The 27,814-nt window shown below is 38.1% G+C and overlaps 1 protein-coding gene across 1 annotated transcript; it reads right to left on the bottom strand.

Annotated features, from left to right (window-relative positions):
- Positions 1-27,700, bottom strand: LOC104226490 (protein ENHANCED DISEASE RESISTANCE 2-like). Its single transcript, XM_009778499.2, has 22 exons — positions 27,120-27,700; positions 25,999-26,073; positions 23,030-23,083; positions 21,663-21,728; positions 21,442-21,545; positions 20,545-20,612; positions 20,346-20,462; positions 20,127-20,167; positions 19,921-20,021; positions 16,213-16,308; positions 7,904-7,968; positions 7,741-7,812; positions 7,444-7,599; positions 6,004-6,233; positions 5,894-5,933; positions 5,639-5,793; positions 5,444-5,545; positions 2,535-2,579; positions 2,313-2,453; positions 1,434-1,529; positions 1,201-1,302; positions 1-365 (listed from the first exon to the last, which is right to left on the bottom strand). Exons 1-22 carry the CDS (start codon positions 27,255-27,257, stop codon positions 255-257), a joined length of 2,175 nt encoding a protein of 724 aa, XP_009776801.1. The 5' UTR covers positions 27,258-27,700; the 3' UTR covers positions 1-254.
- Between the last annotated feature and the right edge of the window lie 114 nt (positions 27,701-27,814).

Raw genomic sequence — 27,814 nt, 5'->3', positions numbered from 1 at the left:
TATCAAATAAACTTCATGTTATTTATTCCGGATCAGCACCTGGAAATAAGACTATATTCACTGCTCTTTCTGATAAGTGAGCTAAGAAAATTGAACCTAATAAAGTTGACATCTATAAAAAGACTTCGCTCCATTCTGAGCTGAAACGAATTTGAAGAGCATAATGAATGACAAATAGAAAAGAACTACATCTATGTATACATATCTTTCAAAAATCAATTTCTTCAACAAGTTAACTATGGGTATGATTTGACCTACTCTGAAGTATCAGACTCCAACTTTGGTACAATAGCAGATGAGAGTTCTATATGAGATGCACGTACGGCACCTATAAGTTGCTCCGGCAACTCATCAGGGGTGTTGCCCTAACACAAAATAGCCAAATATATCATCAGATTAGGGCATACATAGCCTCGTAAAAAGGATTACAGTGCAAGGAAGTTTTAAAAGGAAGATGAATTACACATTTGCATGACGCCAAATACATCAATCCATATTTTTCGCCTTCTTTTTGTAGTTAGGCAGCTGGGTTGCATGTTGGTTGGTGGGGATGAATTTTATTAGTAAGGAAACTTTAGATTAGAAATGAATATTTATTAAAGAATCATGAACATACAATGGCCAAAATAAAGGAGTACTCTGGGATATCCCCTATAATCCATCTTCATTTCGAAGTAGATAAAAGAGCTTCCTTTATTCCCGTCTAGTAGTGCAAACTTACAAGTCTATACAGAAAACAGCCGAATGTATCAAGTTATATGTATTAGACTAACTGCATTAATTCATTTTGTTACTCCCTCCTCTCCGAACGAATGATAGATCTAGAAGTTGAGGAATAATATAAGTCATCTGAATTTAGGTTCTATTAGGACATCAAACCTTAATCTTTTAAATGAATTTTATTCATATTCAAGAACTACTAAAAAGCACCACAAGTCACAATGTTTTATAACTGTATTTAAGAAGTATTTAAAAAATCTTAGTAATAAAAAATCTGTTTTTGACTTCTCCAAATAATAATGGTGTCATATAAAATGTGACGGAGGAAGTATTATATACTTGTACCTATATAACTCATACTAATTCACACATTCAAAGATAGTTGGACCCATACGTTCTTTGACAGAGTTCAACAAACTGTCCAGATTCAATTTATCATCAATGCGACAAAATCTAGCAGGTGAAGGTCTGCTCACATACCTGTACAAGAAAAGCCATATCAACTACTAGGCTCGTTATTACACCAATCACAAGCCCCAAAACTCCATTTGCCACAGTGGAAGAACCAATATCAACATCAATCTACAGAACATAAACAGCACATGATCAAATCCGAGACTACAAATACTCCTTACCAGTATGATATATGTACAGCACACATTGTGTCGCTACATGTTAAATAACTCAAAAGAGAAAAGGGCATAAGTCTTTACTTCCAAATACTTGGGACCACGGATGTAGTTGCAGTCAACTGCCTTCCCCAGTATGCAAGGGGTACTTCCGACACTCTGACGCACAATCCATGAGCCCTTCATGTACATGAGAGTGGTCAATTCTAAGCACATATACATTGTAACAAAGATATAGAAGGAAGGAAGTGGAGAACACAGCAAAATCTCTCAAAGATTACCCACAAGTTTCAGCATGCATATCTGTTTAACATGCATTTGATAATCACATGCATGATGTAAAAGGAAACTTGTAAAATGACATCAAACTACTTTTATTTGCAGAGATTGGTCAAACACTGGCAACTTTAAATAGGGGAGTAGAAACAGAAATTTCACTGCCGACAACCAATAAATTATCTGACAAGAAATGCACAAGAATCTCAAGAGAGAACATCTTCTTGAAAGAGGGGTCATCTACGTTTCATTCCAAGACAGTGTGTCCCTGATCGCTCAAGTAAATTCTGTATTGGTTCCATTGTTACTCTTCAGCTACTGGTTAAAGTTTCAAAGTAATATTTTGAGTTATTTCACTTATGCTGTTTCGTTGCCATCCTCTACCCACAAATCATCATATAGACCTGAGAACACTTTCTATCTCAGCCCACCCAGCTCTTCAGCCAAGTTATGTGTTCCTTATTCATAGAACTCTGAAGAGATGTTCCTTGCTTCTCTTACTGATGAGAAAAACATTCTGAAGAGATGTGTTTAAAATCAAACCATCAAAATTGTCCTAGAATTGTATAAAACCATAACTAGTTAAAATATCGGTATGGTTTGTGTTCGTCACAATATCACAAACATCATCAATCAACATTCTACTACCGGAAATCATTCAAAAGAGCTGAAAGAAATAAAAGATACCTTCGGAACTGATGGGATGAGCTTCATTCTACTGTTGCGGAACTCATCATCCCCATCAACAAACCGTTGGAAAAGAGAACCAGGCGTTAACTCTTTCATGACAAAATAGAAAACCATGCTGTAGTGTGTTGATCCAGGAACCTTTCAGAAGACAAATGTTATTTACCTATTTCTCCCTGAAGCACTTGGAAGTTTAACACAAAATACTATGGCATAACTTACTTGCACATTTATAACCAAAGAAAACAGTCCTTTTTCTGCAGCAACCTGGAAACAAATTCACAAAGACAAATTAAATTATGGTACTCAATCTAGTGCGTAGATTAAAAATGGCCACATTCGCAAGGTGCAAGTAGCATGCATTTAGGATAAAATGAGAGAAGGTCTCTTGAGATAACTTGGTCATATCCTACATCGACCTACATATGCATTAGTCCGTAGGTGTGAAACTATGGTGAGTGAAGTGTTAAAAGTGGGCGGGTAGACCTAAAATCACATGGAAGAAAGTTGTCTCAAAAGACCAACAAAGATAGGATGCAAAAGAAGAAAAAGATTCATATAGGTGATATCTATTAGTTAGGAATAGGTTTTAGACTTGTTAGAAACTTCTAATATTATTAGTATTATTACTATTCCCTTCGTCCTACTTTATGTGGGTGGTGTTTGAATTCGCACGGAGTTCAAGAAAAATAAAGGAAGATTTTTGAAACACGTGGTCTAAAACAAACCATAGATATTTGTGTGGCTGTAAATCAATTCATTAAGGGTAAAGTATGAATTCTAAAGATAAACTGCTTCTAAATAGGAAAGATGACATTCTTTTTGGGACTGACTAAAAAGGAAAGAGTACCACATAAATTGGCACGGAGGGAGCATTATATATGTTTCACTTATTTTTCACTTTTATGTTATTTGGTATGATGATGACATGAGTTGAGCTTAAATGCAGTGGGGATTCATAAAGCTAATCCAAGCTTACTTGGAACTGATGCTTAGTATTGTTGTTGTTGTAATCAATCTATTGAGTATAATAGGCTAAGCTTAAGTGCTATAGCTAAAATTGATAGCATGCACAAAGTTAAAGCACGTGAATTGGAGACTTAAGTAGGATCACGTCTGTTCTTAGGAATATGATTTTTCTGCCTTTGGTAAAGAAACTATAACCTAGCAAACCATACAGGTCTTCTAGAGAGCCCTACCCCAACATAAGCCAATTACAAGGGAAAATTATCAGCCATCACCTGGTCTTGAAACTCTTGCTTATGGAAAAATGGCCATTTGATCTTCTAAAGTTCACTGTTGGGACTATAATGAACAGTGAAATAAAGCTATACAGAAGCTACTGCTTACATCCAATGTTTGGTGTGGTGATTTGACGTAAGAGTGAAACAAAATTGAGGAAAACGATGCAGCCATTACTTCTCATTTATTAGAGTGACTTGGAAGAATAAAAGCAGGGCTTATTGAACTTCGTCAATATTTTTTTTTTTTTGATTTGCACCGGTTGTCCGAGTCTCTACGAGCCCCGACTAATCCCGGGGGTGCACAAGCCCTCGGCAAGGAGTTTCCCGCAAGTGCACCACGGTTAATTCAGGTTTTACCCAGTCCGATGACCCTCAAAAATTGTTTGCACCCAGTGGGTTTCGAACTTGAGACCTTGAAAGGGAGCAAACCCCAAGGCTCAAGTCAATTGCCACCAGGCCAACCCCTGAGGGTTTAACTTCGTCAATATTTTTCAAATAGTAAAGTACAAAGGTAGATATCCTTCTTTTCTATAAAATAGAAGGCATCTCAAAATAGTATTGCAACTAACTTCATTTCCATGTCTCAATAAGTTACTATTTGAAAAATCCATCTTCCTTTTTCTTCCCTCTATCTCAATCAAATATCCACCTTTCCGAGTAGTGAAGTTTTACGACACACAACCTTCGTCCAATTTGAATACTTTAATTTGACCAAGCACTTGTTGGGAGAACACAAGGTCATAAGATAACCTTCTATGTCTTTGAAGAATAAAATAAGAATGATTTTATTAGAAAGAGAAAAAATGTGCCCACGAATGAGACTCCCCCCAAACCCGGTGGTTGCTCCCTACAGGGGCGGAGCTATCCTTGTCCGAGGGGTGTCAACTGACACCCCTTCGCCGGAAAATAACACTGTGTAGATAGGTATTTTTTAAAAAAAATTAAATATATACAATGGGTTGACAACCCTTGACACAAGACAATCTCCTAGTGCAACGGTCTAGGGGTGTCAAAAGTGACTGAAGGTCGCAAGTTCCATTCCCTATTGCAGCATAGTTTCTATTTTTTTGCTTCTTCTTTAGATTTTGACACCCCTTTGTATAGATTCTGGCTCCCCACTGGCTCCCTATATATTTATAGTCGCTCTATTTCTCTATATTGCATTCCAGTTGGAGGTAATTTGGTGCCTAGGACGAGTAAGAAAAAATGTGGTTGCTAGATCAAATGCACTCACATGGATCAAACAACTGCTCAAACAATTGCAATTTGGAGAAATCGGCTAGACGGAAACAGTGTGATAATGAATTGCTATTCATATTGCATCGAGTTTGGTGTTTCATGAGAGAACTAAATACATTCAGATTGATTGTTACTCATCACAGAAAATAACTTTTAGGAGACGTTGTAACAATGAAGTCAAACTGAAACCCATCACTTGTCCCCACATTAGTTACATATGTAACAAGCACGGTATGACGACTTGTATGCACCAGCTTGAGGCAGAATTTTAGATAGTTAAGTAGCAAAGTATAAATAGCTATACTTGATCTAGTGTTCTCCATCAAGAAAACACAGTTATGCACACTGTGAAGTGTGCTCCTAATCGCATTCTCTCAATTTTTTCAATGCGTCTTTTATTTCTCATAATAGCCTTCATAGACTAAGCCATGTTCTTGGAAATTTTGATGAATGGTGTGTGTGTGGCGTGCATGAGCGTCGTGATGCTCACTTCTTCCTCCAACATTTTCTATTGGAACCAAAACAAAATGAGGAAAACATCTTGACTGCAATTTGATGTTTTCTATTTCTGGTTACTCATTCAGTTAGCAACTCATAATACCCTAAATGGGTAGACCTCCCCTGAAACTAAACTAATGTATTTCTTACTTGTGCTGCACAACCAGGACGCTTAGCAACATGGTCCATCCGTTTAGTATCTTTAAACCAGTCAACAGCAACAAGATCCATCAGAGGTTTACCAGCAGCAATCTGCATGCATTTTCAAAGTGATTTTAGAGCATGGTGACATAAATAATCTAAAAACCAGGCGCTTATCAAGGAAATGAGAAACAGTCAAAGGACCTTTGATTTGTCATAGCAAAAGTTCTTGCTACGAACTCTGAAGTTATTTCCATCAGATATTCTCCAGCAGTTACGACCCTTATCACTGTCATCACGTCGAAGGTTACCCGAAAAGATGGAAAAATCAATTTGATCCGAAGGTTCTTCTTCGAGGGCTTCAAAAGTAGAAAATTATTGTCACTAAAGAATATTTGTGCAGACAGTATAAATAATTAGTGAATACTACAACCACGATCCGTATGGGGCAGCACCTACCAGTTTTCTTCATTTCATGTTCAGGACTGGGTGGCATTACCTGAAAAAATCCAAGCCACATGCTCAGAAGGAGATGCCTAAAGTACTATGCATATGTATAAAGTTCAAACCTCTTGATCAGCCCCTTGAAAATCTTCTTCCTCATCAGAATACTCATCCATCATTGAAGCATTTCTATTTGCAGCACGTATTTGGTCCAAAGAACGAGTACGATGATGAAGAGTCTCCTGGAACTTTTGACTCCTCTTGGAAGAAACTGAAGCTGATGTCATATTAACCATAACTGGGATTCTTGGAGCAGCAGTCCTTTCATCAGCTTGAGAAAAGTATTCACGAAGTCCTGGAGGAGGAAAGTTAAAACATAAGTTCACATTAAACTATCATCAAAAGATCAGTAAGAAAGTACACAGTTAACTTAGTTTCTTTTTCATTTTTTTTAAAGTCAAATCAATTCATTAAATTGCACCAATATGGTGCCAAAATTTACTACTTCGTCTACAACATTACGCTTCTAAGTTTATAGAACTATCTACACAAAAGGAACATCTCTTTACACAGTATAAACAAAACATCAAAGGACTCCTGATCCTCCATAAATACTACTATTTAATTCTTTTAATCCTTTGTTCATCTCCCTCCTAATCATCCAAAACAATAAAGCGCAATCTTCCACGTGCCTTTCTTTCTCTTTTAAATACTGCTTCTCCTCCAAAGGCCTCTCTCTGTCTTAAATATACCCACTCAATGCTGAACAGCAAACAAATGAAACTTCACAAGCCCGTAGGGTGTTTGCAATCAAATGTAGGTGATCTGTGTCCCTTCCCCTTTGGCCCTTGATCCTTCCCCTCCCCCAGATTGCATCTCTATATTATGGTGCAGAGCTTTTCCGTATCAGCTATTCCCAATCCTCAAGACAATATCCCTAAATATTCCACCTGTATTCCTTCTTATCAAATATGCCAATCTCGCTTCTCCTTGACTTGCTATGGAGTACAACAGTGGGAAACTTTTAATGTTAATCCCCACACCAAATATCGAGACAAAAATGTATCTGGTTTCCATTCCCAACTAGGAAATCTATTAATTTAGCCTAGTCTCCCAAATCCCTTCATTATCCCTTTCCATGCACACAACCCATATAGTTTGTTACTTCGAGTGGACCATCCATATTCACTTCAGCCATAGTCGTTGTTTCACCAACAGAAAAGAAAAAGAACAAAGAAGGGGAAAAGAACCGTTAACTTAGTCACTTTTTTCCTTCTTGCTTTTCTGTTGACCAAACAGCTATTAATACAACCACTACCTCACCTGCAACAAGAAGCAAACAGGGGGAAGAGGAAGGCTGAAGCTTCCTGAAGTCACTTACAAGCAGTAGCGACTCTCCACCACTAAACACTATAAATCATAAACAGATGACGCACTAGCAAATTTTTTTTTTTTTTTTTGACAAAGGACGCACTAGCAAATTTAATGCAAATGAAAATGTATGCCATAACAAACTTGAAGTTTCTCAAGAATGTTAACTTCAGTAGAGCATAAGAAAAGCTAACCCGCCACACTGTTTAACATTTGCAACAGACAATGTTGCTGAAATGACGAGATATAGCCAACGCCCCACCCTTTTAAATCGATCTGCATAAGATGCTGCACTTGTGTTCTGGGCCTCCCGTTAAGAGGTTTCAGTGGGGAAATATTGAATCCACCACCTGCAAGTGGTGATAAGTGGTTAGCATATAAGATACGACCTTCAGAATACTTCTGCGAAAGATATATATGAATCATCAATAATAAGGTTTAATATGCATTCAGTGCAGTGAACTAAATGAGTGGAAGGAAATAGAGGTTACTCTCAATATGAGCTCGAACATATCCAGGTAGTGGACCACAATTCTCATGCTCCCTGGAACGAAATAACACAACTGCAATAATGATGACAAATCAAGTAGAGTCATAAATAAACTGGAAGAAAAGATAAACCAGCAAGAATAAGAGGGTTTGGGTGATACTTACCATAACTTCCATCATCATTTCGACGCCAATAACGTACATAACAAAGATCACGAGGCCATACTAACCTGCATACACAGTTAAATTCAATCTAAAATATTAACAATAGTCGAAAAAATTTGGGCCAGCATAAAGCAGAAGGTTACAGGGATTCATATAGCCAAAGTACAACTAGTTCATGGAAGCCTCCTTGATTGATTGGACTGGAATTTCGCAATGAAATTTCCTTTTTTATCTTCTTTCTTTTTTCTTGTGTCGAGGGGGGGGGGGGAGCACAACAGAAAATCATAATTTTTAGTAATTTACATTTTGTCGGAGAAAAAAAAAAAAAAAAGAGACTAGGAGATGCATGAACTCTGATAATGATTTAAAACCAGTAAATTATGAATAATGAGATCTTCTCATTTGACTCGGGTCAGGACTGCGGGAGGTGATTCCGAGCTTTTTCCGGTGATTATGGCATTACACCAAGGATATGCACTTAGCCCATTCTTATTTGCTCTGGCGATAGATGCTTTCACACCATATTCAAGGGGAGGTGCCATGGTGTATGTTGTTCGCTGATGATATAGTTATGATCGATGAGTCGCGTACCGGTGTTAATGAGAGACTGGAGGTGTGGAGGCAGGCTCTGGAGTCCAAAGGTTTCAAGCTGAGTAGGACCAAAACGGAATATCTGGAGTGTAAGTTCAGCGGCGTGACGGGAGAAGTGGACGAGGCAGTGAGGCTCGACTCACAAGTCATCCCCAAGAAGAAAGTTTCAAGTACCTAGGGTCTATTATCCAAGGAGATGGGGATATTGACAGGGATGTCAGGCACCGCATTGGGGTGGGGTAGATGAAATGGCGGTTAGCATCTAGAGTCCTGTGTGACAAGAGGGTGCCACCGAAACTCAAAGGTAAGTTCTACAGAGCGGTGGTTAGGCCGGCTATGTTATATGGGGTTGAGTGTTGGCCAGTTAAGAATTCACATATCCAGAAGATGAAAGTAGGCCGAGATGAGGATATTGAGATGGATGTGCGGGCATACTAAACTGGATAAAATAAGGAATGAAGATATTTGGGAGAAGGTGGACGTTGCTCCCGTGGACGACAAGATACGGGAAGCGAGGCTTAGGTGGTTTGGGCACGTGCGAAGGAGAACCATAGATTCCCCGTTAGGAGGTGCGAGCGGTTGGCTTTGGCAGGTACCGAAAGAGGTAGAGGGAGGCCTAAGAAGAATTGGGGCGAGGTGATCAGGCAAGACATGACACGACTTCAGATTTCCGAGGACATGACTCTTGATAGGAACGTGTGGAGGTCGAGCATTAGGGTTGTAGGCTAGGGGGTAGTTCATAGTTTTTCCCTCTTTGTACCTGGCAGTCTAATAGAGTTTTGCCTATGTCTGTTAGCGGTCTATGTTGTGTTCACACTATTTTGTTGTTTTGCATAGGATTGTATTATTGCACTCCCTTTCACTTATTTGGTGTATCTTAAGATATTACTATTACTTCTCTTGCTTCTTTTGTTGTTACAGATATCTTCTTTCGTTTCTTTGCTGATATTATTGTCTCTTCTGTTGAGCCGAGGGTCTCCCGAAAACAGTTTCTCTATCCTTCCGAGGTAGGAGTAAGGTCTGCGTACATCCTACCCTCCCCAGATCCCACTAGTGGGATTTTACTGGGTATGTTGTTGTTGTTGAGATCTTCTCATTTGGAGTTGAACAAAATGACATATGAGAATACCCTTTCCCAGTAAATTGTATACCAGTTCATAAAGCATCCAGAAAGTAGCTCCATAACAATTTGCTTTGTTGTACTTGACTAGAGGAAGAGTTCAAGAAGAGAGTTCACAACTTAATCGAGAGAAATTATTTTAAAGATAATAGCCCATGAAATGGAGTTACAGTGGCTTAAAATTAAGGCTTAATACCCAAATTGACATTCGTACTTGTAAAGATTTCTATTCTCAGCCCTTCATCTCCACGGGTTCTCAACCAGACACATAAACCTGTACAAACCTATTGTTTTAAATGCCTCTAACCATTGACCAAGCTTATGTGGCATTGATATGGATGAATTGGACAAAGTGCATGGTATACATGAATTTAGGGAGCGAAGCTGAAAAATATAGCTACCAACAGCAAGAAAGCCCTCCTTTTATATCTTTTCCTCCACCATTCCTCCATTTTTGAACATCTGAGTCAAACCTGTGGGAGAAACTCCATTTTTAAGCTGTAACCTTGCTGGATTTCTAATTTAACCATTAGAGACAGAGGAACAAATGAGAGCTTATACATCTGATATAGAAGTGTTTAGAAATAGCTATGTAATTGTCCCACATTGGAATAAGAGTAGTATCCCCTTTGTATAGAGTAGCTATAAATAGCATCTCTTGTATTGCATCACATACTACAATATCAATATATATCATATTTTCTCCCGTGCCTTCTCACATGGTATCAGAGCTATCGTGAGAGATTTATCGCTGTGCATAAATTCCAGCGATTCCGGGAAGTAAAATCAGTCACCGGAACCCTTTTTTTCCGGCGACTTTCAAAGTTGTTTTGCGTCTGCTTTGTCTCGGTCAGTGTTGTGCACAAAATCCAACACTACCACAAGAGTAGTCACTGTCCGGCGACCAAATCCCAGTGAAAATCTCCGGCGGTACTGTAGCTGTCCAAAGAAAATTTTCCGGCGAAGTTCCAACGTTGCGTGGGCCACCTTCCGGCCATTTTTTGGCGACGACTCTTCAGGACAGATTGTTTCCCTTGCAATTCCGAGCCTACCCATCCAGGTTACACCAAATTCCGACCACTTTTTTATTTTTCCGGCGTGAATAGTGATTTCAAAAAAAAAAATAAGTTCCTTCAGAACAGTTGGGTCTTCTGGTAATTCCGATCCTACCCCTACTGTTTTTATTTCATTCCGTCCACTTTGAATATTTTCCGGCTGCAACAGTAACTTTCCAACTGCTACAGTAGTTTCCTATTCTGGTTCAGTGTTCCTTACTCTATTTTCAGTGGATTACAGTTGATTATTTCTCTTATTTGGTAATAATTTACAAGATGTCTTTGGGAATTGATGTTTTTGGGTCTAAAAGCATGAGTTCTGGAAACTCTAATGTTATGATTACCTCGGAACCTTTAATGGGAGGTTCAAACTACTTAGCTTGGGCTTCATCTGTCGAGTTGTGGTGTAAAGGTCAAGGTGTGCAAGATCATCTGATTAAACAGTCTAGCGAAGGAGATGAAAAGGCGATAGCGCTTTGGGCAAAAATTGATGCTCAATTATGTAGCATCTTGTGGCGTTCTATTGATTCTAAGTTGATGCCTTTGTTTCGGCCATTCCAGACATGTTATTTGGTTTGGGCAAAGGCTCGTACGTTATACACTAATGATATATCTCGCTTCTATGATGTGATATCACGGATGACAAACTTAAAGAAGCAAGAATTAGATATGTCTACTTACTTGGGTCAGGTACAGGCAGTCACGGAGGAATTTGAGACATTGATGTCAGTTTCTGCTAGTGTGTCAAAACAACAAGAGCAGCGACAGAAAATGTTTCTAGTTCTTACACTCGCTGGACTTCCTCATGATCTTGATTCAGTACGAGACCAGATTTTGGCGAGTCCGACTGTCCCTACAGTTGATGAATTATTCTCTCGATTACTTCGCCTTGCTGCAGCACCAAGTCACCCAGTGATTTCATCACAGATACTTGATTCCTCTGTTCTTGCATCCCAGACAGTGGATGTTCGGGCTTGTCGAATATTGTATATTCACAGTCTCTTCCTACTGTTACTTTAGCCAATGGATGTCAAACTAAGGCACAAGGAGTTGGACAAGCCAACCCATTGTCTTCTATCACCCTAGATTCCGTTCTTTATGTTCCTGGTTGTCCTTTTAGTCTTGCATCTGTTAGTCGTTTGACTCGTGCCCTCAATTGTGGTATATATTTTATTGATGATTCTTTTATTATGCAGGACCGCAGTACGGGACGGACAATTGGTACAGGTCGTGAATCAGAAGGTCTTTACTACCTTAACTCGCTCAGTCCTTCCACAACATGTCTAGTTACAGATCCTCCAGATCTAATCCACAGACGTTTAGGACATCCGAGTTTATCCAAACTTCAAAAGATGGTGCCTAGTTTATCCAGTTTGTCTAGATTAGATTGTGAGTCGTGTCAGCTTGGGAAACATACCCGAGCTTCCTTTACGCGTAGTGTTGAGAGTCATGCAGAGTCTGTTTTCTCCTTGGTTCATTCTGATATATGGGGTCCTAGTAGAGTCAGTTCAACCTTGGGATTTCGTTATTTTGTTAGCTTTATTGATGATTACTCAAGATGTACTTGGCTTTTCTTAATGAAAGATCGTTCTGAGTTATTCTCTATATTCCAGAGTTTTTGTGCTGAAATCAAAAACCAATTTGGTGTCTCTATCCGCATTTTTCGCAGTGATAATGCCTTAGAATATGTATCTTCTCAGTTTCAGCAGTTTATGTCTTCTCATGGAATTATTCATCAGACATCTTGTCCTTATACCCCTCAGCAAAATGGGGTTGCAGAAAGAAAGAATAGGCACCTTATTGAGACTGCTCGCACACTTCTAATTGAGTCTCGTGTTCCGCTGCGTTTTTGGGGCGATGCAGTTCTCACAGCTTGTTATTTGATTAATAGGATGCCTTCATCTCCCATCAAGGGTCAGATTCCACATTCAATATTGTTTCCCCAGTCAGCCTTATACCCTCTTCCACCTCGGGTTTTTGGGAGCACATGTTTTGTTCATAACTTAGCCCCGGGGAAAGATAAGTTAGCTCCTCGTGCTCTCAAGTGTGTCTTCCTTGGTTATTCTCGTGTTCAGAAGGGATATCGTTGTTATTCACCTGATCTTCATAGGTACCTTATGTCAGCTGACGTCACATTTTTCGAGTCTAAACCTTTCTTCACAACTGATGTCACTTCTGCTGACCACCATGACATATCTGAGGTCTTACCTATACCGACTTTTGAGGAGTTTAGTAATCCTCCTCCACCTTCAACCACAGAGGTTTCACCCATACCAACTTTTGAGGAGTCCAGTGTTATCCCTCCTAGTTCCCCAGCCACAGGAACACCACTCTTGACTTATCATCGTCGTTCGCGCCCTACATCAGGCCCATCTGGTTCTCGTCCTGCACCTGACACGGCTCCTACTGCGGATCCTGCTCCTAGTACACCGATTGCACTTCGAAAAGGTATACGGACCACACTAAACCCTAATCCTCATTATGTTGGTTTGAGTTATCATCGTCTGTCATCTCCCCATTATGCTTTTATATCTTCATTGTCCTCGGTTTCCATCCCTAAGTCTACAGGTGAAGCATTGTCTCATCCAGGATGGCGACAGGCTATGAGTGACGAGATGTCTGCTTTACATACAAGTGGTACATGGGAGCTTGTTCCTCTTCCTTCAGGTAAATCTACCGTTGGTTGTCGTTGGGTTTATGCAGTCAAAGTTGGTCCCGATGGCCAGATTGATCGACTTAAGGCACGTCTTGTTGCCAAAGGATACACTCAAATATTTGGGCTAGATTACAGTGATACCTTCTCTCCAGTGGCTAAAGTGGCATCAGTTCGCCTTTTTCTATCCATGGCTGCAGTTCGTCATTGGCCCCTCTATCAGTTGGACATTAAGAATGCCTTTCTTCATGGTGATCTTGAGGATGAGGTTTATATGGAGCAACCACCTGGTTTTATTGCTCAGGGGGAGTCTCGTGGCCTTGTATGTCGCTTGCGTCGGTCACTTTATGGTCTAAAGCAGTCTCCTCGAGCCTGGTTTGGTAAGTTCAGCACGGTTATCCAGGAGTTTGGCATGACTCGTAGTGAAGCTGATCACTCTGTGTTTTATTGCCACTCTGCTTCAAGTCTATGTATTTATCTGGTAGTCTATGTTGATGATATTGTTATTACGGGCAATGATCAGGATGGTATTACTAATCTGAAGCAGCATCTCTTCCAGCACTTTCAAACTAAGGATCTAGGCAGATTGAAGTACTTTCTAGGTATTGAGGTTGCTCAATCTAGCTCAGGTATTGTTATTTCTCAAAGGAAATATGTGTTAGACATTCTTGAGGAAACAGGGATGACAGGTTGCAGACCTGTTGACACGCCGATGGATCCGAATTCTAAACTTATGCCTGGACAGGGGGAGCCGCTTAGCGATCCTGCAAGCTATAGGCGGCTGGTTGGTAAATTAAATTATCTCACAGTGACTAGGCCCGACATTTCTTATCCTGTGAGTGTTGTAAGTCAGTTTATGAATTCTCCCTGTGATAGTCATTGGGATGCAGTTGTCCGCATTATCCGGTATATAAAATCGGCTCCAGGTAAAGGATTACTGTTTGAGGATCGAGGTCATGAGCAGATCGTTGGGTACTCGGATGCTGATTGGGCAGGATCACCTTCTGATAGACGTTCTACGTCTGGATATTGTGTTTTAGTAGGAGGAAATTTGGTGTCCTGGAAAAGTAAGAAACAGAATGTAGTTGCTCGGTCTAGTGCAGAAGCAGAATACCGAGCAATGGCTATGGCAACATGTGAACTAGTCTGGACCAAACAATTGCTCAAGGAGTTGAAATTTGGTGAAATCAGTCGGATGGAACTTGTGTGCGATAATCAAGCTGCACTTCATATTGCATCAAATCCGGTGTTTCATGAGAGAACTAAACACATTGAGATTGATTGTCACTTCGTCAGAGAAAAGATACTCTCAGGAGATATTACTACGAAGCTTGTGAGATCGAATGATCAACTTGTAGATATTTTTACCAAGTCCCTCACTAGTCCTCGCATTGATTATATATGTAACAAGCTCGGTACATATGATTTATATGCTCCGGCTTGAGGGGAGTGTTTAGAGATAGCTATGTAATTGTCCCACATTGGAATAGGAGTAGTATCCCCTTTGTATAGAGTAGCTATAAATAGCACCTCTTGTATTGCATCACATACTACAATATCAATATATATCATATTTTCTCCCGTGCCTTCTCACAAGAAGCAACCCTTCATCTTCAACCTCAATTTCCCTGTTTCGTATCTCTCGCCCTTTTTCCCTTTCAGAAGTTTCAGCCCACATGCAAAACTTCTTTCTTGGGTCCCCATTGTTGGTTTTCTCTTCTTAAAAGCCTAAAGGCTTCTCGATCTCAGCCCAGTAGTGATACTGATCTGGGTGTGAACTGTGAAGCCTATTTAAGAAGAAGAAAATGTTTGGTACAGCCTTAAATTGCCTAATAAAGCACACCAGTAGTAAGTTGGAGTTAAGATTCTGTATCAGATATTTTGAAACTAAATGTTATGCATTAACAGGAGGTTACTTAAGTCTGGGGATATCTCCACTGATTGAAAGACCTTGGGAGAGATCTGAAGGAAAAAAGAAAAGCGAGTAAAGGGAAAGGAATTTGCAGCTTCTATGTAATCTTGCGTAAACTTGCCTATGGGGTCAAATTCAGGATTTACTAAACATTTTAGAGAGGAAAGAGAGATTTAGACATCAATAATGGTGAAGACAAATTAAAAAGCTTAAACTTCAACATTGGAGGAAGAAAAATGGAGAAGAGAAGACAAAAAGTTTTTCTTTGTCCTGCAAGATAATGATAAAGTGGCATGAATTCACCTGACGTGGATCTGATATGTTCTCCACATCAAGGCAAGTGAGGAACACACAGGGCCGGAGGTGTTTAAATCGTATGTTCTAACCAACTTGAGATATCTATTTGAAAATTGTGCAAGTATAGACATCACATTGGGTATTAAGCCTAAATTTAAACCATGTATACATACCATAGGACACATTGTTGTTATACTAAGTTATAACACTCAATATTCTTACAAGATCTATCATCCAGAAATACAGGAAGTTAAGAATAATATTTTTAGAATAAGGAAGTGGACAAGGTCATGGGGAAACCTAAATAGGACAATGCAATCCAAACACGAGCAACATAACCATAATATAAATAAGTCGTAAACAGAAGATGCAAGCATAAGCAGACATTTGTGATTTCAACAATTTCCAGCAGAGGAAAAGGAACTTCTCCGTGGAGCACACCCTTTCCAAGGCCCAAGTTCATAACGTCCGTTCTATTTCTTCTCAAGCATTCACAATACATGCATATGCACACTTATCAAAAGCAGCCAGGTTAGGAGCACCTAACAGCACATTCACATTCTAGGCATTCATTCAACAGGTGTTGCTGCTGGAGCTAATTTAACTAAACTAAAACACTAGTCAAATGAGAAATACAAAATAGATAAGCAACCATTACAACAAAGAAGTATGTAATCTTACGCAGGGAACCAGTCGAGTTGAAGCCTGTGATAAAGTATTGCTGTGTGTCCATCTACCTCCTCAACTAAACTACCATATTGGAAGCTGCAGTCCCACCTGTTTAGCCAGTAGTTAGATCCTGAACACCCAAAGAATATAACGATAATGTCTTTTACCATTAGGTTAACATAGATGTAACCCTTTTTTAATGGCTGCATATAATCACCTTGTCTAGAGACTTCGTTCAACAAAGTGAGAGACTAATTAAAAGGAATGCTTCATATTTCATGATAAGCATCTGAAAAAGTGTTTGGCATAACCGATCGTCAAGATATCGCAGAGCTTTGTTTGTTTGTAGCTTATTCTTAGTGTTAAGAACATTTTATCATCTTCTGTATACCCTTCCCTCCACAAAAACATCTTGTCACTTATAAAAAGTTAAAAGAGAAAAACTCAAAAACAGAATAAAATTACATTGACCATTAATATTGCACATACACCATGCCGCTTATTAAAGCCAAAAATCCATTTCTTTTATCTCATTTTGGATGATTACAAAATCCAAAATTTGCTTTATTTTTTTACTGTCCACCCAACTTCAATTTCTGTATTGCATCAAGCTCTATTTTAAGTAGCACAAAATAACACAATCACATGATGTAGCCCATACTTCAACATCATGCAGCCTGAAATAGTCTCCTAATTAGATGCATGAATCCTGCATCCTTCTACACAAATGCATTTTAGTATAAAAGAAGCTTGGACCTATTCCACAAAGCAACAACAACAAAAGAAAACCAGTATATTCCCACAGGTGGGGTTTGGGGAGGATAATTATACGCAGACCTTACTCCAACCTAGTGAAGGTAGAGAGGCTATTTCTAACAGACCCTTGGCTCAGAGAAGGTGGGAAGAAGAAGAAGAAGAAAAAGAAGAAGGAAAAGAAAAGTAAAGAAAAGAAGGTGGGAAGAAGAAGAAAAATAAAGAAAAGGAAGAGAGAAGAAAAAGAGGGAGAAAAGAATAAGCAATACGACGATCACTGAAGCGAACTACACAACATGACATAATATAGATCTAAGAACATGAAGGTACATGCTACTAATACTTTTAACTACCTACTAACCTTCTACCCTAATCCTCGACCTCTACACCCTCCTATCAAGGGTCATACCCTCAGTAAGCTGAAGCAGCGCCATGTCTTGTCTAATCACCTCCCCTCAGTACTTTTTTGGCCTACCTCGACCTCTTCTCAAACCAGTCATGGCCAACCTTTCACACCTCCTAACCCTCTTAACGTGTCCGAACCATCTCAGCCTTGACTCCCGCATCTTGTCCTACACGGAGGTCACTCCCACTTTATCCCAAATAACTTCATTCCTAATCTTATCTCTCCTGGTACACCCACTCATCCATCTCAACATCCTTATTTTTGCTACTTTCATCTTCTACACATTGGAGTTCTTGACTGACCAATACTCAGCCCCATATAGCATAGTTGGTCGAACCACCACTCTGTTTTATTTTCTTTATAAGTCTTGACGGCACATTCTTATCACATAGAACACCGGATGTGAGCCTCCATTTCATCCATCCCCTCCAATACGATGTGTGACATCCTCGTCAATCCCCTGTGACCTTAGATAATAGACCCGAGATAATTACCTTAGATAATGGATCCATGATCTTTGTGTTTCAAAAAAAAACATTCATATTACGCATCGATTCAGAAAAATATCAGGAATTACCCAAAGAAATACTTAGGAACCAACTCAACACAAAGATCATATATCTAACAATATAATCTACTTGATACATTAGGTCATCATTTTCTCAAAAAGGGCATACAACTTTCACCAAAAAGTCAGTTGTTTAAAACTCCAACTATTTTTTGGTCTAGTACTTGAAAAAGGAAAATAGACCTTTAAAAAAATATTAACCAAGCAAATCTATGCACAAGCCTATTCAAGTAGATATGAAAGCAGTTGACAGTCTAGTTTCCATAAGTTGTGGTTAATGGAAGCTTAAAATAGTTTGAAAAGAAAACATAATTTTTCAGTTAGTCTTGTGATTCTTCCTTAGCCTCTAGAGGTGAACTACATTGTACCCAAATACTACATAGGTAAATGGAAAGATAAATGTTTTTTTAATCAGGTAAGGTAACTCTTATTAAGAAACTTTAAAAGAGTACCAAGGGGGTAATTTCAAAGTACAAGCAAAACGTCATAGGATAGCAATTACAAATAAAGCTTCTAAAATTCCATAAAATCTAATAACTGCACCAAGTCTTCTACTACCCTTTCCTTACACCAAAAATATAGATTCTGCAAGCAACTATGTTTTAGCGTAGAAATTTGGGTCCTTTGATCTTCAAAGCATCTTTTGTTCCTTTCCAACCAGACGGTCCACATAATGCCTAAGGGAATGGTCATTCATATCTTTTTCTTCCTTTTGCCTACCGATTGACCCTGCCAACTTTCCAGCAAACTTCTAACAATGTTTGGCATTTCCCATTTCACACCATAGATATTAAGGAATAGATCCCAAATCTGTCTAGTCTGCCGGCAATGAAGAAACAAATGATTTACACACTCCTAGTTTTCTTCACATAAAGCTAAATGTTACTACGCCCCAAACCCAAAAAAGTTGGGATAGGCTGTACGAATCCTCACGGACCATGTCACTCCATTACAAAGCTCATCTCAGGCAAATATTATAATAAAAAAAACTAGAAATACTTTCTACTTTTATGTAATCTATATTCTATACAACAGGACTAAAAGACTCATAAAAAGCATAGGACCAAAAGTAAACGTACTAGTATGACTGAAACATATTCTTAACTAATTAGTATTGCCTATATAGATTTTTTTTCTTCGATTTGAGCTCTATTTTCCGTAAGTCTACATGGATTCCAAGAGATTGTAGGCCTTTCGAGAGAACTTCCTCCCATGTGATTTTAGTTTACCTTGTCTCTTTAACATCTTCACTCACCATGTAGACTGGTGCATCTCAAGGTTGAAGCTGGACATACCAAACCATCATTTGCAACAAACTGGAATTATAGAACAAGCATGTCCCAACTTGAGGGGAGCATTAAGAATGTTAAGAATCAGGAAATATGAAAAAATCCATAATTCTATTCACTGTAAATATAGAAAGGATCTTTTTTTTTCTTCTTATAACTGAAATTCAAAACTCGGGGGATAATGGGCCCATCCCTCTACCCTTCTCCACTTAAATGTTGAAAGGATCTTTTATCCCCGAAATTATGTAATTAGGAAAATCCTCTTTAAGAAAATATGTAATTAGGAGGATTATAGGGTTGTAGCTATTTTTTCCAGAGTTCTTCTAAACACTACTTAATTCTCAATAACTTGAGAGAGTAATCATGAATTCACAGAATCCCATACCTTTTCTACAATCACCTAATGGAATGAAGAGAGTTAGTCCCTAGATTACTAGTAAACCCATAGAGTAACCAACATAAGCCCAAAGCACACCTAGACTTGCTACACACCTAGAACCAGAAATTTTTGGATTCCAAAAAGCATAAGTTAAGCAAACTCGGTATAAAAACAAGAGAAAATTTAGCCATCAGGAATTACTGCCAATTGAGAGCTCTTGGCAAAACAGTTAAAAAATAATTTCCTGAAATAAACCTATCAATGAACAAATTTGGAAGTAAATACGAAAACTACAATGACTAACTAGACAGTATAGATAACTTACTCAAAACGTGTTGCATCCATGCTCATAACAAGCTCAAATATATCTTCACAACTAGCCTCCACAACCCCAACAGCCTTCATTGCTCTACTACAGCTTTTTGGCTACACAGAGAAAGAGGACTACATCATGAAAATACCCTGTAACACCGTACTTCTATAAATTAGGCAATGTTTGAGCCAGCATAGAACACAAAGATGAACTCATACTAGTAAATCGCCATCCAGAAGCTCCTCAAAAATGCGAAGCCCTGCAGCCACACGTTAGTGGAGAAAAATGGTCAATGGTCAACGAAGATACCCTTGATATGTTCTATAGCTTAACTATACTGAAAAACACGAAATGAATATAAAAAAACACAGATTCAAATCATTGCCAGACAACTCATGCTTACTGGAAGATAAAACGGATGAAAACATTAAACTGACCATTTTGGCATTGAAGTAAGCGCCAGTACTTTCTGGAGAATGCTTGGTTACTCCCATTCTGGTTTGCCAAATCAGAATCTAATTCCTTGGTCCAGTCAAATACAGACTCAGGAGGACCTGTCCATTCAATATGCAAAATGGATAGTTGAGAAAACATTTAGACAGCAAAACAAGACAAGGCAAGACACAAACTAACAACCTCTTCCTATGGTTGTTCTTCGCAGCAAGTTTGGATGAGAATCATCGTCATCCTCAGCAGCGCTGAACCTATAAAATTGGAAGCATTACATTTTGTAAAAGTTGGAGCAGTTGAAAGATAGGTGCTTGGGTTAAAATATATGTGCTACATTGCCACCTAAATCTTATAAGATGTTCATGTGTCTGTATGTGTAAAAGGGGCAATCGGGAACCGAACCATAATCTTCCAAATTATTATCGTGTGCTTCACAATCTTAGCAAGCATGATTAGTTGTTTGGTCCTCCCAAACCAAATGTCTTCTTTCACTCATAGAATCAATTCAAACCACTTTCAGAAGCGAAACCAGAAGGTGATTTATCTTTCGAAAATAAGATACTTGAAACATGAATACACTACAGGATATACGTTCTTGCACTTTTAAAAGTCTTTAAACATTTATTTTTTTATTAGAGTAGATCAAATTTGACTCTCTAAAGCTTAACAATGCCAATTAAAGCCACTAAGTTTGGAATTGAGAGCAGCCAGACCCAGTCCGTTTTAAGGACCCCCAAAGGCCACATTGGGAAGGAAAAGACAGAGCTTAGTAAATTTACCTTTACTTTTGATTTTGACCATCCTATTTAGTAGTGGACTTGATCTCTTTAATGAACAAATATCAGCAAACATTAGGAAGTATTTAGCAAACTCACTCTTTTCTCTGCACAGTTTTCTTTTTCACAGTTAGATTAAAAACCAAACTTACTGTTGCAGTGACTAGTCACGAGTAAAACTAACTTCAAAAGATGAATGTAGCAGAAATAGAGCACGAAGAAATAGCGGAATGCACTATTTTTCTACATTCTGATTCGAACACATCGACATCCCCATAAGTCGCAGAAGGCAAAAGCAGATACTTACTGACTTTCATGATCTGATGAGGAAGCATTCCTCCCGTTGTCCATCACAGAATTGTACTCAAATGAAACGTACTTATTACCATTAGTTCCTTGCGACTCCTGATGCTGAAAACTGAAGACACATTACTACCTCCAAGTATATCGAGACAAGAAGAAACGGAAGAACTCTATGTCTGAAGAGAGAATATCAAGGTGAATCTTTAATGCACAAGAGGAAACAACCTGATCAATGATTGACTCAATCTTTTCTTTCCAAATAAGTGCCTCCTGAATGTTGAAAGCTGCCATCTGGAACAAGATAATGATTAATATAAATGAACTTTTTCCAACATCTAGACCTCTATTTCTTTGCAACAAATTCTGAAGTTACAGTAGCAAAATATACACCCACTGATTGGTGGGCTCTCAGTCTCAGAAGGCAGTGTCTTGACTTGAAAATTGGACAGTTTGATAGGAAGGTGTTGAGGTCTACCATTAGGGTTGTAGGTTACGAGGTAGTGGAGCTCTTGTCTACTTCGTACCGGTGAGAGGCTAGTCTGATAGGGTTGTGTCCTAGAGTGCTAGTGGTTATTGTTGTGTCCACACTTTTCTTTCACTTTTCATAGTACCGAGCCTTTCTTACGTGTTACTGTTATTGTTTTTCATCTATTTTCTGGTACTTATGATGTTGTTATTATTTCTAAGCTTTTTATTGTTGGTACTGATATATTGTCTTTTTCGTCTGCTTGAGCCGAGGGTCTATCGGAAACAGCCTCTCTACCCCCTTGGGGTAGGGGTAAGGTCTGCGTACACTCTACCCTCCCCAAATCCCACTTGTGGGATTTTACTGAGTCGTTGTTGTTGGTTAACCTTCTAAACAAACTAGAGGCTGTGCAACTCAACCTTCAAGCAGCCTGACTCCCTCAAATGGACTGACCAGAGAGGTGGAATTTTTTTTTAATCAGAACCAGAGGTGGAAACTTCACAGTCTAGGTTTGTTGCAACACTTTGATTTCCCACATCAGAAATTATTGGCAACAGAAAAAAGATATGGAAATTAAAGCAGCATGCTTTACTTGGATAGCTGCTCACACTAAATGTATAATTCAGTCTAATTCACAAAGAAGGGTTTATCACTTTGCAACAGATGCTACCTGTGTGGAGAAGCTGCTGAAGATACTGATCACCTAGTTTGCTGTCTAGTAGCATCACAACTGTGAAGCCAATTCTTAAACATTTTTTGACCACATTGGACAATACCAAAGTTGTTTAAAGATCTTCTATTATGTTGGAATACGAGGAAATTGGTCAGAGAAAAATGATCTGGAGCACCATTCCGCTTGGTGCTTTGTTGGCACTCTGGAAAGAATGGACAACAGATGCTTTGAATGAAAGGATGACTTTGCATATAAGTTACAAGTTTAGGGGTTTGAATCAATTAGCTATGCAGTGCAATCTCCAGGATGTATCTGATATAGATTCTTGGATTGGATTTTTTGGCATCTCTACAAGAATATATAGGGAATGATCTGGCTAAATCTCCAGGATGTATATGACATAAAACCTTTTGTTTGGGACAAGAACAGAGAGGATAGAGAAAGATCACGCACCGTGACACGATTATACTTGTCTTTCTTGTTGTAAACTGATAAGACATAAACCATCTGCAAGATATACATGAGATTAATATCGCAGAGAAAAATTAAGTATGCCTATTCATCAAGCATATATCATAACACGGATCAAAAACATTAGTGTAGGACATCATACAAAATTTCAAAATTCAACTGAGATAAATCATTGTCTGCACAAGTATTTCTTATCCCAACACTCAAAAGATGGTTGGTTATTTGATTCATGTAACAATGAACTATCACCAAATTCATTCATTCAGAGAGGAGGAACAGAAGAGGAAGGTGATGGAATGGTATTCTTTACCCTACACAGCTCGATTGAATTTAGCTCCAGGCTGCCTCACAAATGGAAAGGGAAGTACACAATAATTGCACGGGCAAAAATATGATGGTCTCATGCATACGTCATAAAAGTCATTCCTTGTTAATACCTCCGAAATGCCATCCAAAATTCTAGCCGTAGCAAAATTTAGCAGTCTCACACAAAACTTAAATCATATGTCTTCAGAAATCCTCCTGTGACCACTTTATCCATCATCTTGCCTTGAGCTTACATCACCGGAAAGATATATAGGTGATGGTTGGTCTCACTGCCTTAATCCCCCGAAACTATTTCAGAAGCTTGAAGGACTCCCACTGATTAGAATGGAGAATCTCACCGTACATATACAATAATCAGTCCACCTTCTCGATTCGTCCTTCTATGAAAACCATCCTCCATATCATAATCCAAGAAACCCCAATTTACATGATTATACGACTTTTCTAGGACAAGCATACATAAGATTCTTGGGTCCCTCCCTTTTATCTTGGAGTTCCACACTTTAAAGGACACCAAAGCAGCATCAAGTACTAACCTCTCCTCCAAAAACGACATTTTCGATGTTGATATTGTCGCATCTAAAACCTTCTTTGGTCTAAGTAGAAAGCTAAATCAATTCGTATTCTCAAATGTTTTAAAAGTTGTATAAAATGAGATTATACATGAAATAGTGTCAAACAAGAAACGTCCCAAAATTAAAAGATTATAAGCTGTGACAAATGAAGTACATGAAATATCATGATAGGAACATGATATCAAACCCCGTAAAACCCATGATGAGGAAGAATATGCATTCACATTTATAATAAAGATAATAATACATGAATAAATATATAAAGTGTAATTATTAATTTTGGAAAGAGAAAAGGTGCAAGTGTGCTTCTTTTAACTCAGGAACCTTCTTCTTTTTTTCCGATAAAATAAAACTTTATTATTAAGGTACCATCACAAAAAAATATAAAAAACATCCCAGAGCGACAACCACCACCTACAACCCTCCTAATAACTCGGCAACCTAGTTGAAATTTTGGCTGAATGTTCATAATTTCTATTTTTTTATTCCATCAATTTTTTTCTCTAACTTTGGTCAAGCTCACAATTTTTGTAAAATAGATTATAGATGTGCATGTCCTTTTTTACTTATTTTCTTCTTTTCCCAAAAAACTTTTTCTTTTTGTTATGCGGTATCATATTTAATGAATGTATTTCCTAGTTATTTGGATCAATTATTTTACTCCATTTAGCTAGTGAAAGCGGAACTTGATACTAAAAAGTTATATACCGGGGTAAGTTATTAATCTAAAGTGAAAAATAGACTTTGGACTTAGACCCTTTAGCTACGAAATACTAAAAGAATTACATATGGGGGAGTTTAATAATCTAAAGAATAAACTAGACTTTGTCCACACAAAACCACCTCAATTACTGTATACTGAAATAGGAAGGGGGAATGTTTACAACTTAAAGTTGACGGCGAAGATCAATTTTATATCGTAAAGATGGAGATGGAATATGATATTTAACCTTTCTTAATTTTTAATTTGAGAAGTAACTCCAAAAATTCCTACAGTATGAAGAAATTGTTCGCATGGTGCATACCCCGTCTCTCTTTTTGGTCTGCGTATTATTTTGGTAATCTGAATCAATTGAACGATATGTAAGAGGGTGCAGTTTGTGGAATTCTTTAGAGTAGGATTGATTCATGGAGTCTAACTGAGTTAGTGAGTAACTTTTCAAATGTTTTAAGTTAGGCAGATTTAGGCTACATTTTAATCAGAAGATTTATTTTGCTTTTTAATTGTATGATGCATTTCTTACCTTACGCTGTTTTGACTAAGGGACGTAAGAGGGACTCCTAGAACATCTCCACCGTCATTTCCCCCTCCCTCTCAAAAACTATCATCAATCTCCCAGCTTTAATACAGCATGTTTATCATCTTTTCTGGACCCGCAATGGTTCATGCATCCCTAGGCCTTTATCCATCATAAAAACCTTTTTAACCCAGCAATTTCCAAGAATTTTCAACCTCAAATATGCAATAAATATAACTCTAGAAATCTGTCACAAGTCACAGTGCAACTTAATACTTGACACATCCAGGTCATACAACAACTCAGTTCAACCATTGATGGGTTAAACAATACTAGCATTATACATCTTAAACATATTGTGCCCCTTTGCATTGTTATATTTAGTAACTACAGTTGGTGATTAAATAGCAAAGACAGCTCGTGTTTACTTTTTTTTTCATTAGTCATCCACCCCGGCTTTCACCTCCCATGGTGGTGGGACAGCTCTTGTTAATTAAATAAAAAATAAAACAGTAAAAGAGGAATTCTTTTTCCCACAAGCATTTATCATACATTCTTAACTGGACTACACTCTCATAAAGCAAATAGTGTGAATAAACAAATTAAACTATTACCGCCCATACTCAGATTTTTTTATTACCTAATTTTTCATGCATATTAGAAGACCAGACGAAAAAATGCTAGATGAACAATGACAACTTAACACTTACACCTAGAAAATTCCATTAAATTGATCAGTTTCTCTCAAAGAAAGTTATTACTTCATGTATACTGATCAGAAAGTAAACAACAACAGTAAAGAACAACTCACATGTCCATGATGAGTCTTCAGGCCTCGGTCCTCCACTCGACAATTGCCATCTATGGGAAGGGTCTTGATTGGTACCTAATAATAAAGCAACATTATAAATCAACTCTTAAGGGTTAAAAGACTACCAGTTTCTCCACTGATACAGCACTATTAGAAACAACAATCCAATCAAAGTTCCACAACTCACATTTCAACATCCTACACTAAGCAAAGCTGATATCCTGAAAGAACATCATTTATGTAAGAATTCAATTCAGAAATCCTTCTCTCCCAAATCAAAAGGTCAAGTAAATTGAGTTCAAAGTCACACATCAACAAAAGGATGACCAAACTAACAATAACAGCATGGATCAATTCCAAGGAATCCAAGCTTGTTCGGATCTGATACAAGGTCTGAAATCCCCTTTGTTAAAAAATTATGCTGTGCACATAGGATAAAAACTAGTGCTTTCGGTTATATATAAGTTGTTGAATCCCCTTGACAAAGGGAAAGTTGCAAAGAGGGTTCAAAAATTTCATTAGGTCAAAGGTTCAAACTCCAGGTGTAACATTTTTTTTATCCCCTAGTATAAGTTTTTGGCTCCGCCACTGGCTTGAAATATGAATTCTCACTCTACAAAGCTCCATTTTCAACTCGTTTCATCCAATAATCAAGAATTTGGAGTTCTCTAACACTAGCGGTTCTCTAAATTTTATACTGTAAACAAATCTCTATTTTGAATCCTCTAGTATAAATTCCTGGCCCTGCCACTAGACTGATATATGAATTGTCATTGTACATTTCGCTCCATTTGGACTCGTTTTATCCAATAATCAATACATTGGATTTCTGTAGGTTCTCTAAACTTTCTACTGAGATACTAATCTCCATTTGAACCCCTCCTCCTCCCCCCCCCCACCACAAGTATAAATTCCTGGTTCCACCACGGGCCTGATATATCAATTCATTCTCACTGTACATGTTAGCTCCATTTTCTACTTGTTTCATCCAATAAGTCAATAATTCCGAGTTCTCTAATACTAGAAGTTCTCAAAATTTTCCACTAACATACAAATTTCAAAACAAACTAAAAAATATATTTAAAATTCAAAACAAATGATTCAAAATTGAGGAAACTAACCACATTGTCCTGAGGCTTCCTCTTATAGTAGGCCAACAATCGAGTCTCGAGGACAAAATAGCGCATATGAATATAGGATCTGCCTATCTTCCTTCGCCCATACCTCACCATCCACCCTTCATACACGACCTTCGACATATTTTTTTCACTGAGATCCACAAGGTTCAAGCTTTTGATACTATGATCCCTTACAATTAACGATAAAAGACCTAAATAAAATTGCCAGATAATCCGGAAGCTTAGAGTTGAATCCTCACTTCCGCCAGTTCGATGAACACTATGCGACCGTTTCCATTTTTCACCGAGATAAATAAGATCTTTCAACCAAAAGTAGAACTCAAGCTCAAATTCAAATTCAATTTGCCAGTTTAAATAATCTGAAATGAAGCGAAAATCTCTAAAAACCGTCTGCTAAATCCACAATTCTGGATTAAACAATTGCTTGACGAAAACGAGATTGAAAAGTTTAGCATAAGGTAATATTAGACTCCGAGAAGATGATCGCAGCAAAAAGAGTCCAGAAAGAAGGAATTCGAATCTTCTGAAAGACAGTATAGAAAAAGGAGCTAATGAACGAAACTGAGGGGGAGAGATTTGGTGGAGTTATTTAATGTTTATGTAGTCATAATAGTCATATAAGGAAATATCTAACCCAATTGAAGTATATTTACTTTTTGTTATCTATTGTTTAATGT

This window comes from Nicotiana sylvestris, chromosome 10 (assembly GCF_000393655.2).
Source record: "Nicotiana sylvestris chromosome 10, ASM39365v2, whole genome shotgun sequence".
Classification (NCBI taxonomy): Eukaryota; Viridiplantae; Streptophyta; class Magnoliopsida; order Solanales; family Solanaceae; genus Nicotiana; species Nicotiana sylvestris.
Note: the sequence above shows the minus strand (reverse complement) of the source record. Positions and strands in the feature narration are given on the sequence as shown.

What these genes read in the sequence shown, in the direction of transcription:
- LOC104226490 (XM_009778499.2), bottom strand. Translation starts at nt 27,257, where the DNA reads ATGTCGAAGGTCGTGTATGAAGGGTGGATGGTGAGGTATGGGCGAAGG. An exon ending in ATGGATGCAACACGTTTTGA is followed by an intron (nt 16,309 to 19,920) that starts GTAAGTTATCTA and finishes CTGGCTAAACAG; the next exon opens with GTGGGACTGCAGCTTCCAAT. An exon ending in GTCCTGGTTGTGCAGCACAA is followed by an intron (nt 2,580 to 5,443) that starts GTAAGAAATACA and finishes ATTTGTTTCCAG; the next exon opens with GTTGCTGCAGAAAAAGGACT.